This window comes from Coffea arabica, chromosome 2e, assembly GCF_036785885.1.
Source record: "Coffea arabica cultivar ET-39 chromosome 2e, Coffea Arabica ET-39 HiFi, whole genome shotgun sequence".
NCBI lineage: Eukaryota > Viridiplantae > Streptophyta > Magnoliopsida > Gentianales > Rubiaceae > Coffea > Coffea arabica.
In genome coordinates, this window is record NC_092313.1 from 71,728,948 (window position 1) to 71,741,205 (window position 12,258).

The following is a 12,258-nucleotide window of genomic DNA, read 5'->3' on the forward strand; positions in this document are numbered from 1 at the left end:
AAGTACAAGTTTTTGAGAACAAAGAGCCAACCAAAGAAAGAAAAGAAATAAGAGAAACTTGAAAAATTTTTCTATTAAGTATAAGAGTAAATCTTTCTTACACTGACGGTGTATACACTATCATCGTTGGATTCATAACATGTATACAAAAGTAGAATTTCAAATTCAAATTTTACATAGTTGTCATTCATCCAACGCTGATAGAGTCACCTTTGGTGTCTTGCTCACCACAAAATTTGAGTAAGACACCATCATTGATGAAAAATTTTATTAGAAATTGTGTTTGGCTAGCATTTTTAGGATAAAAAATTATTATAACACTTTTTTGAGATGTATTATATGAACGAACATGTAGTTTAAAAATGTGTTAATGAAATATTCTCAAAGAACTCAAAAATTTTTCCCAATATTCACAATCAAACAAACTTGTATCTATGTGTTTTTTCCATTGGTCATTTTCTATTTTTTTTAGGGCGAAAAGCTCAAATCTCATTTTTTTCAGTTCAAAAGAATCTACCATAACAATATGTGTCTACTTGTTTAACTTACAAGTAGCTACCTCAGATATAGAGTGTGTTTGGATAGCCAAGTAACGGCCAAAAATTATTTGCTTATATCACAAATATAATATTTAATACACATTTTTATCTTTTCAATTACCTTTTTATCTCACATATATCACATCACAAAAAGTGCTACAGTAATTATTCTAAATAGGGAAAATGATCGGTTTCATCCTTCACATTTCACAAAAATATTCTTTTCATCCCTCACTTAAAAAACGAAGCAATTTCGTCATTGACATTTAAAAACTGAAGTTCTTACATCCCTGAACCCAAATTTCAGTCTGAATCAAATCACCAATCAACCTGATTACAAATTTTGTGGGTGTAATTGGTAGATCACTTGGTTAACTCAACTTGATATTCATGTAAAATTTAATGAACCCAAAAATAAAAAATAAAAAATTATAACATAAAAAAGAAAGATTAATCTTTCCTACATTATCATTGTATACACTGACGGTTTTATGTACCGCCATATCATTTCAATTTAAATTTAAACACCAAATTTTATATTTATGATACGCATCTAGATTCGCAAGCGGATATACTAATGGTGTATGAAAAGATTTATCCAAAAAAAAAACTCTATTATTCCAAGACAAAGAATGGCCTTTTATGTTATAATTTTTATTTTTTTGGTTTAATATATTTCTTTCAAGATTCAAAATACGCTTATAGACATGGTTGTATTCATGTATTGAGTTAGTATACATCAATAAAATTCGTTCTTAGAACAAAGTGACATTAGTATACACCAAATCATATAAAATAAACAATTTGTACCTCTCAACCGCTTCAAATCTTAACTGTATTTGTCCCAAGCCCCAAATATAGTAACACATAAAAAGTAGACTACTTTCTAAAATCAGTGGGCGATCAAATACCATAGGAAAAAGCTAAACCCTGAATACTATTTCAACAAACTAATTGTTGTAACTTTTTTGACCAACTTATATACATTGATATTAAACCAAAAAAAATGAAAATGAAAAAATTGACTAACTCAAAATTTTATATGTAAAAAATTTTAAGATTCTGCTACACAACCATAACTATTCTACTTTTAACCAAAAAAAAAAAAAAGAAAGAAAGAAAAATGTTCTTTCAAAGGACCATCTATCTTCTCTTTTGCATATGCTGTCCCTGAAATTAAGCAGTACGTTCTCTGGGTGCTCCCTAACCATCAGCACTCAGCAGTCAAAGAGTACTATTCCACAGCTAACTAGGGCAGGCAGACGACCCGCTTGCTCTGGCCACAGCTTTCATTTCTTCAAGAAACATTTTTGGTATTATTTCTTTTTCCTAAGTGATGGGTACTCATGTACCGAAATCCGCTATTTAGGAAGCGTTTGATGAAATTAGAGTCTGAAAATTGAAGTTTGAGATCTGAAATGTAATGTCTGAATCCATTAAGTTATTGAATTGTTAAATATTAAATCTAATATATATAAGTGCCTATCATATTTAGTGATAAGTAATTAATTTATTACTTAATTTTGAGAACAAACTTTGTCTAGAAAATTTAGATTAATTCAAATGTCTAATTTTTAGTTATTAAACGGTTTGAATATGTTAAAATCTGATTCCATTAATTTTAATCTTATATTAGTTGCAAGAAAAAATTGGTATATATTATTAGAAAACATCCTTGGTGAAAGGAGACTTCCAAGTCCGGCACATTTGGATTGCTATTTTTTGAAATTTTTGAAGAGAAATGTATTGTAGCGATTTGATATATGTGAAATTAAAAAGTGATTGAAAATTGTGTTCATAGTAAACGTGAAATTTTTTTTATTAAAAAACTAACCTCATTTGGATTGCTATTTTATAAAGTATTTTATAGGTTAATGTACTCTATTGATTTGATGTATGCGAGTTAAAAAGATAATTGAAAAATATGTTTACGAAAAACGTAAAAGTTTTCTAGAGAATCCTTTGAAAGTTAACTAAATGAAGAAGGGTTGATTACCATTTCTATGTTGAGACAGGCAAATGTATTTGGACAGATAAAATGCCATAGAAGGGGAAACCATAGAAATTAAATCACTTTACTTCTTTCAAAGATAATAATTCTGTTGTACATTTTCGCTCTAAAACGTGCTTTGGCTGTTCCCAAATGTAACATTAAACCATGGCTCCGTTTGGATTAGCTGTTTTTGGGGTTGTTTTTCAAAAACAGCACTGTAGCATTTCGTTTTTGAAATACAAGTCCGTTTGGATTAGTTGTTTTTTAGGTTGTTTTTCAAAAACTATATGAAAAACTTTTACTGTGTATGTTTTTTGGATTATTTTTAGAGGTATTTTTAAAACATATTTTTGGGTATTTTTATAATTTTATTTTTACATACATTTATGCATTTATAATACATTTATAAATAAATATATTTATATATTCGCTAAAAAATATATAAATGTATTATATTATATTATATATTATATATAATACATAATATAAATATATTTATAAATGTATAAGTGTATATTATTATAAATGTATAAATTATAAATGAATATTATATAAATGTATAAATTATAAATTATAATTTTTATATTTTTATATAAATATACATTTATGGATTTATAATACATTAATAAATAAATATATTTATATAAAAATATAAAAATATATTATAAATTTATTATATTATATATAATACATAATATAAATATACTTAAAAATGTATAAGTGTATATTATTGTAAATTTATAAATTATAAATGAATATTACATAAATGTATAAATGTATAAATTATATATTTTTATATAAATATACATTTATAAATATTTATAAATAATTATATTTTTGTATTTATATAAAAATATATAATTTATACATTTATACATTTATGTAATATTCATTTATAATTTATAAATATATTTATAAATGTAAAAGTGTATATTATTATAAATGTATAAATTACAAATGAATATTATATAAATGTATAAATTATAATTTTATTAATATATATTAATATTATGTATAAATGTATTAATATAATTAATATAAATGTACAAATGTATTAATATTGTGTATAAATGTAAAATTAATATTATGTATATTAATATAAATGTATTATAAATGTATTATATTATGTATAATACATAATATAAATGTATATTATAAATATACATTAATATATATATTATGTATAAATGTACATTTATATAAATGTAAAATATATATTATATTATATATAATTTATATAATATATAATATTCATATAAATATATTATAAATATGTAAAAATATTTTTTAAGTAAAATAAAATATTTATAATATGTAAAAATAAATATATAAATATTTAATATATATAATATACATTAATATTAATTATAGATATTATAATATTATAAATATGGTGTTTATATAATATTTCAATTTGTAATATTTATTGTATATTTCATTATATAAATATTCATATAATATATAATATATAATTTTCAATTTGTATAATATACATAATATTGTATATATATAATATAATATACATAATATAATATATTATACATAATATACATTATTACATTATTACATATTATGTATATTATATATTATACCTAACATTATTAGACATTATTATACACAATAATGTACATAATAATATTATACATTAATAATGTATATATTATAATATAATGTACATAATATATTATGTATAAATATTTACACATTTATGTATACAATATTACATATTATGTATATTATATTATGTATATTATAATATATTATGTATAATATTAATGTATATAAATATTTATATAATATATAATATATATAATTTTCAATTTGTATATTTCAATTTATATTAATATAATATACATAATTGAAATATACATATGTAGTTGTTTTTGATATAATGTTTGGATATGGTGTTTTTGGAGTTGTTTTAGAAATACACATTTACTGTAGCATTTGGGATGTGAAAAACAGTTTTTCAAAAACAACCCAAAAAACAAGGATCCAAACACACCCCATGTGTTTTGAGAGTAATTCTGAGTCTCTGGCTTGCAAATAATATAATCTGTCATTCCATTGTTGGTGTTGACAAGTGGGACTTGGAACTTGATAAAGTTAGTTAATTTTATTACAAAACAGCTAAAATAATAATAATAATAATAATGTAAACAGCAAGGGCCATATTTTACGTGTCAAGTGCCCTTTGGCCTCAATGAGATTCCTCTGCAGCAAGCTACTATGGATCCCTGAATCTGCTTTCTTGGTTAGAGAAGAACTGGAAAAAAGAGGCTGTTTTCTGTAATGTTTGCAGATTAATGCCAATAATAATTTCTTTTTATGGTTACTAGCCAACAAAGTAAGTAGATATATAAACTAAACTAAGGAAGCCTACTAGACATTTTTATTCTACCAACCAATGATTAATTATTAATTAGAGCAATGCCCACCTCGATTTAGCTGCCCCAAAAAGTCAGAATCCTATGGAGGAGCTCTTGGCTTCTTCCATTGCATGTGTCCACTTTCCCTAGCTACTGTTTCACATACATACATGTGTAAATGATGCATTCCATTTCTTACTCTCTTCGTGATGATGATGATGATGTTGTTGTCTATTAATGCATAATGCCATTCACAAAGGCTTGTTTGTATGACTAAACCACCAAATTACTACTCAAATTTTTTGGGAGGAATTTGTTAAATATTTGTAATGTCTCGATATACATTACGCTCGAATTGCTCTTGATAGCAAGAATTGGGAATAACTTTGAACTAATATCAATGACTATGGTCATTCATATAAAAAGCTTTTCTGATATGAAGTTTTATAGTACTTCACATTCACTCTAGATATAAGAAAACTTTGACAAACTTCAAAATTATTCTGTTGATACATGAATTCTAGTATGCATGTCATGAGAATCTTCTTAAACTTTTTCCTTTAGGAGGAAGAAACGTCCTAAGTTGCCATTTATGTAGAGGTCGATGAGGTGTTTGATCTTGAATTATTCTGTAGAACTCTACAAATATTATTTCATCTTGTGAACGTTATATTATAATTAAACGTTAAACCATAACTTCAGATTAATGTTTGTGACTAGTTACAAAAAACTAAGAAGGACATGTCGATGAAACCCTTGAAGATGCATCACTAACTAAAAGAGGAGAAGAGCAACACAAGTGCAACTCTTTTTATGTTCTTCACTTGTACCCAAAAAAAAAAAAAGAAGAAGGGTCTACCACAAAGGTGGCTCTTTGATTTGTCTCAAAAGAGATGGCCAAACAGTCCTAAGATCTTGATTGACGTGCATCATCATGTATGAGCATAATGATGTGCACAGAAGATGAGAGCGAGGCACATGAAACCTAGCAAATGCGCAGGGGTAAGAAAACTGTGGTGTGGCAGTTAAGAGGAGTTAGAAAAGGGGGGAAGGGTTGGGACTTGATTAGGAGAGATTAAGAACGTGCCCGGCCTCTGATTGTTTGCAGGCATGTCTGTGGCGAGTGGTCCATTGCACTTTCCCATTTTCCCATCAAGATCCCTACTCTTCTCTCTATGTCCACCATTTTTAATTCTTTCATACCGTCTCTTCTTTCTTGCTAGCATTGCATCATACTAATGCATTTTTTTTTTCCTTTTGAGGATAAGTTTCCAGCGTTGGATTCCAGCAAAACCTCCGATTTGCATCTGTCACACTGTAGTCTATACTATGCTACAACTTACATTGCATAGCTAGTAGCCTAGTACATGGTACAAATTTATCGAGAAATATACACTTAATAAAGATTTGCTTGGTACGCTCTCGATTTCTAGTGCCCCCACCACCTCGAGGTCAAGACATCTCTTCTTTTTTCTTTTAAAAAAAAATAATATGAAATTTGAGTGTGTTTAATTTCGATCACTGTCAAGAGTCAGAACACACTTCTATGTCTTTCAGAAGACGCTTACAAAATTTCTTACAGATCACTTACTAACATAATTCTCACATGAGTGGCGGGATTCGAACAAGTGACCTTTTGTGAGGAAGTAGGTCATTTTTGCAACTAAACTAACTTGCGTTGGCAACATTTCTGTTGATTATCCAACATTCGATTTTCTTAAAAGTATCAGATAAACCCCTTAATAGTAATGCTAATATTTGATAAAAATAAAAATGAAAAGAACATTGTTGAGGATGTATTCAACCACGCTAATGTTGCTGAAATTTTCAGCAACATAATTCTGCCTCGCCACATTTTTTTAGGTGTAATTATGCTAACACCTTCTTTGTCTTGGGTTTAATTTTGCCTTTCGGTAAATCAAGGCGTAGCAGCATTCATTACCTATGTTTGGTGTTAGGTTAACCGAATATGACTTTGTTGTTGTGTTTTGGTTGTGGTGAAAAGATGTTCCCAACAATTGGTGCTGATTCAATTAAAGAAATAAAATCATGCCAAGAAATCTAAGGTCCCGTTTAGATTGCATTTTCCGTCATTTTTTATGGAAAAATTATTGTAACGATTTGATGTATGTGAGGAAAAAAGGTAATAGGGAAATGTGTTCACGAAAAATGACGAAATTTTTCTACGAAAAACAGCAATCCAAGCAAGGCCTAAACAATCCACTGGGGTAAAAAAAAAAAGTGGGATAAAATCATGCCAATGAAATCATCCATGTGCTTCCCAGTACTAAAATAAAATGCTAATCAGCTAATAGCTTGCTGGAACTTAGAGTACCACAAGTCCACAATCTTTCTTGATACTCAATAATGTCTTCTTTATCACCCCCTAATTATTCTCAATATACCATTTATGTTGTCCTAAAATTATTTGTTATTCCCATAGGCCCAGTTAGACTATTGCCCTTTCCTTTTTAGTGTTTATTGTGGCAAAGTAGTATATGAAAGCAAATACTTCATAATTTTTTATAGTACTTTTTGAAACATAATATAGTAGTAAATAAAAAATTGATCACAAAGACATATAAAGATTGTAAAAGAACTTGTTTTCAAAATCTCTAAGAAATTTTTTTTCCTAAATGACCCTCATCCAAACAAAGATGTATAAATTTAGAGCCACCGTATGGTGACATGCATGTGAACGATTGATGCTGACTCTCGTCTAATTTAAGTTCGAGTTGTACATTAAAAATTCATCGATCTCAAATTTGAATTCGAGCTTGATAAAATTGAATCGAGATTTAATTCGATTAGATCAAAATTTAAATTTATTCGATTCATTTGCCGTTCTAGTTTTATCGTAACAAAAAAAATTACCAAAGTAAAAGGATTTGAAAAAAAAAAAAAAAAAAGAAAGAGAGGAGGAAAGAAAATCCTGCACAGCAATCAACACATCATTTACTCAGAGGCAAAAGTGGGGGCGTGTGACTGTGTGTCGCAGTAAATGAACATTTCATAATGATATCATATCCATCAGCAAAGGTACAAATATTTACTAAAACAATACGAAATCTGAAAAGACAGCAGTGGCATTGACGATATAAATCCAAACATTCAAGGTCTATTCCTTAATGTAACCGTCCTCCCATCCTTCCCCCCCATTATTTTGCACGCTTCACCATCCTTCCCCACTCCCCTTCTGCTATAGTCCCTTTCACAGAAAAAAAATGCTGTTCCCGGAAAATCAAGAACTCGAAATTCCCACCACCACCTCCTCCTCCTCCTCCACCGCCACTCAAACACTCGAGAAATGTGATCCCACCACCGCAATGAATGAGCCCATGAACATGCTCACCGATTACTATGACATTGATAGCACTTGCTCCACCCCATACGTAAGTGCACCCTCTAGCCCCGGCCGCGGCCAGGGTGCACCCGTCACCGGCTTTTACTACAGTGCTCCGGCGAGTCCTATGCATTTCATGCTTTCTACGGCTATGAGTAGTTGTAACAGTAACGACTTAGGACTGTCTTCCCAACCTGAAGTTTCCCCTACTTCTTCCACTTGCTCATTCGAGTTCGATTTCGCAGCCAGTAAAGTTTCCACCAATGGGACTTCATCGGCCGGATCCATGAGCTCCGCTGACGAGCTTTTCTTGAACGGCCAGATCCGGCCCATGAAGCTGTCCTCCCACCTCCAGAGACCTCAAGTTTTAGCCCCGCTCCTGGATTTAGATGTGGCTGATGATGAAGTTGACGAAATTGTTAGAGGAAGAGAGGCGAAGATGCGGGATAGATCCTTGCGGAGGAGGACTAGATCTATGTCGCCCCTGAGGACTAGCTCGAGCCCATTCGGGTGGCACGATGGAGCCGATTTTGAGGTTGATAGATCAGGTGGAATTTTCGAGGACAAAAAGCAGCTGGCTGCTGCTAAAAATGGCGAGGAAGAAGAAGCTGTTTCGGGCGAGACGACCCCGTGCGAGTCTGGTGCGTCCTCGAGATCTTCATCCGTGGGGAGGAGTTCGAGTAGATGGGTTTTCTTGAAGGAGTTTCTCTATAGGAGTAAGAGTGAAGGAAGAAATAATGGGCACAAGTTTTGGGGGTCTCTGTCATTTTCACCTGTTAAAGACAAGATCAAAATGGAGAAATTAATGCCAACAAAGTTCCCATCACTTCATTCTTCTTCTTCTTCCTCCTCCTCTCCTAAGGATAAAGATAAAGAGAAGGCCGCTCCCACAGGTGCAGCAACAGTTTCACCTGATTTGTTGGCAACAGAGTCTGCAGATGGGAAAAGAGCAAAACACACTGGCGGCCAAAAAGATGGGAAGAAGAAGGTGGCGGTAAATGGGGTTGGAAAGAGAAGGGTTCCTCCATCACCTCATGAACTGCATTATACTGCCAATAGAGCTCAAGCTGAGGAGATGAGGAAGAAGACATTCTTGCCATATAGGCAAGGATTGCTTGGTTGTTTGGGATTTAGTTCCAAAAGTTATGGTGCCATGAATGGTTTTGCTAGAGCTTTGAACCCTGTTTCTTCAAGGTAAAAATAAAAAGGGGAAGAAGATTATGTAAAATAAGTTTAAAAAAAAAATCTATGATCATTAGATTAGATTATCCTTCATGGGGTTGACAATTATTACTAGTTGGGAAAAAAAAAACCGTAAAGTGGGGTTTGTATAGAAACTTTCTTTTTAATTGTGCCTTCTTCACTTTTCAGTGTAATTTTGGGATCTGCCTATGTATGTAGTTAACTCTACTACGAATTTGATGGCGATCTCTTCGTTAGAAGGTTGGAAATAGAAGAAGTTTGTTGATTAATTGTGATGGATTTGTTTAGCCATTCTTGGCAAACTATTCCTTAGATCCACAATTTTCTTCTGTTTGTTGTCTGGATGAACAATCCACCAGAGAGTTAGTAGCTCCAATAAGTCAAAGCATCTATTCTTGACGACTAATCACTTTTTGATCTCATCTCTATTTGTTCAGTTCTTGACATTTTCTTTGGTATTTTTGGCACTTGTTTAGTAGACCATTTTTCAGTGGTAGTTGTAATCTATTTGACCAACTTGCTGCATAATTGTAACACAATAATTTCCCGTGGTTCCCCCAGAGAGACAGCGGTCTCTTTCCATCTCTCTCAAAAGCAACAAACTTTCTGCTGAGCCATGATGCTTGGCAGCAGATGATGCACAGGGGTCTGAAAGAGTAAATCCATCCGTGTTGTTGCAGAGACGCATATTGTTTCAAGAAACTACAATGATCCTGTAGTAACAGAAAATAACAGCTCAATTGGGGGCGTGGATGATGGATGAGAATTCTGCTAGTACCTATTACTTCTGTTTTCATCCTTTTGTTTTTATGCCTTCCAAAAGATTCCTGAACTTATTGACGTTAAAATTTGTGATTAGATAGATGCAACTGAAAAGCGATGTTAATTCCATATGCCATACCTTTGTCCTAAGGCCATGCTTGGATTGTTTGTTTCCGTCGGAAAATATTGTCATTTTCCGTGATCACATTTCCCTATTACCTTTTTCCCTCACATATATCAAATCGCTACAGTAATTTTTCCATGAAAAATGACGGAAAATGCAATCCAAACATAATAAAAAGATGGAAAAAAGAATGAAAGGGGTTATCTTTTTCCGTTACAAAGGTGATGCAATAGATTTTCTCCTTTTCTTTTCTTTTTGGGGCAATTGAGGTCGTGAGAGATGGCTACATGAACAGAAGTTACACGAAAGTCCCTAAAAGTTTTCGTAATTGAATAGTTTTACCAATTACTTTTAGAATTCATCTATTTTAGGCAATTCCTTTAATCATTTCACAATTTTCACTTAACAATACAAGAAAAAAAGAAACCCTTTTCTAATTAATCTTGATTCCAAACGGATTAAAAGTTGCCAAGAAAAGAAAGTGAAAAATACTCTACTAGTGCAACCTCATTGATCAAACATTGAACTGTTCATGCTGCATGATGCATGGGAGGCAAAAGCTTTAGAGGCCATGTTAGATTTTTGATGCAATTATTTGATGGATGCTGTCCTAGGTGAGCCCTTGTTAGGTATGGGGCTAGGCCCCATCTTCTACAATTGCAAAATTGGCTGTGTTGAATAATAAACAAATGTGACAAGGACACGTAGCTGTTTCTGGTTGTATTTCCAAAGGGCCAGCCTTGATAAAAGCATATGCATTCTCAGATTGATTGAAAAAGATGATCATTTTTGGATAAATTAGGGCCTACCGTAATCCAATTTGGTTAATTATACAAAGTCCATTTGAGGGAGACGTTGAAAAGTTTCTTCGGAGGTTAAACAAAGCGTTTTGTCTTTGTCATCTTGATATTATCTTTTCTATGATCTTTCTCCAGTGGAAATAGACCGATCCTGATAATTTCGGAGTTGGCAAGTTTTGGGCTTCTGGACTGACAGGTTGGGAGCAGGAATGTAATCGAGTCAAGTCGAGCTCGAGTATTGCTATATTCGAGCTCGACTCGACCTAGCCAAGCTCGATCGAGCTTAAAAATTGCAACTCGAGACTTGACTCGAGAAAATTCTTTTAAGCTCGAGACTCAACTCGATAAGATTCGATCAAAGGTCAAGTCTTATTAAGTCGAGTCTAATCAAGCTTTTTGACTCGACTCCGAAAATGTACACTTAAATTCAGTATAAATTATATTCATAACGGTCATTTTATAATTATAATACATATATATTATTTAAATTATATATATTAATTAAATATATCCGACTCGACGAGTAGCTCGTCAAGCCACAAGTCACAAATTCCTGACTCGAACTCGACTCGAAAGTATATTCGAGTAGCTCGAGACTCGGCTCGAACTCGATTTGACCGAGTTCAAGCCAAGTCGTTGACCGAGTTCAAGCCAAGTCGTTGACCGAGCTACTCGATAGTGGCTCGACTCGCTTACATCCCTAGTTGGGAGCGCAACTTATTGCGCAAGTTCTGTGAGGCTATATGTCAACACAATGCATTTATTAATTAATTATTACCCAATACTTTTTTTTTCTGACGTGAGCCGCTCCTTCTATTTAATAGTTAAAACATTTTACGTCTCGGGGGGTTTTTCTTTTATTAGTACCTTTTTTTAATTCTTTCATCTTAGCGAGATTTTTTTCGTCTCCAACGGTTAGGTATAGAATTTGAATATTTTCTCATCTCAAACTATTTGATATAGAATTTGAGTTCTGAACTTCATTTCAATAATCTTCTACCCGCAGACTCATTCAATCATAGGTTTGGTTAATGTTCATTCAATAAATTAGTCTCTTAAATTCTGTTAATGATATCGACTGATCCAATATGCACCAAATATATAATTATATCATTTTATTTCTAC

The 12,258-nt window shown here is 31.7% G+C and overlaps 1 protein-coding gene across 1 annotated transcript; it reads left to right on the plus strand.

Annotated features, from left to right (window-relative positions):
* The first annotated feature begins 8,029 nt into the window (after positions 1-8,029).
* LOC113732941 (uncharacterized) lies at positions 8,030-9,853 on the plus strand. Its single transcript, XM_027259004.2, has one exon. It carries the CDS (start codon positions 8,126-8,128, stop codon positions 9,440-9,442), a length of 1,317 nt encoding a protein of 438 aa, XP_027114805.1. The 5' UTR covers positions 8,030-8,125; the 3' UTR covers positions 9,443-9,853.
* Positions 9,854-12,258: the final 2,405 nt, after the last annotated feature.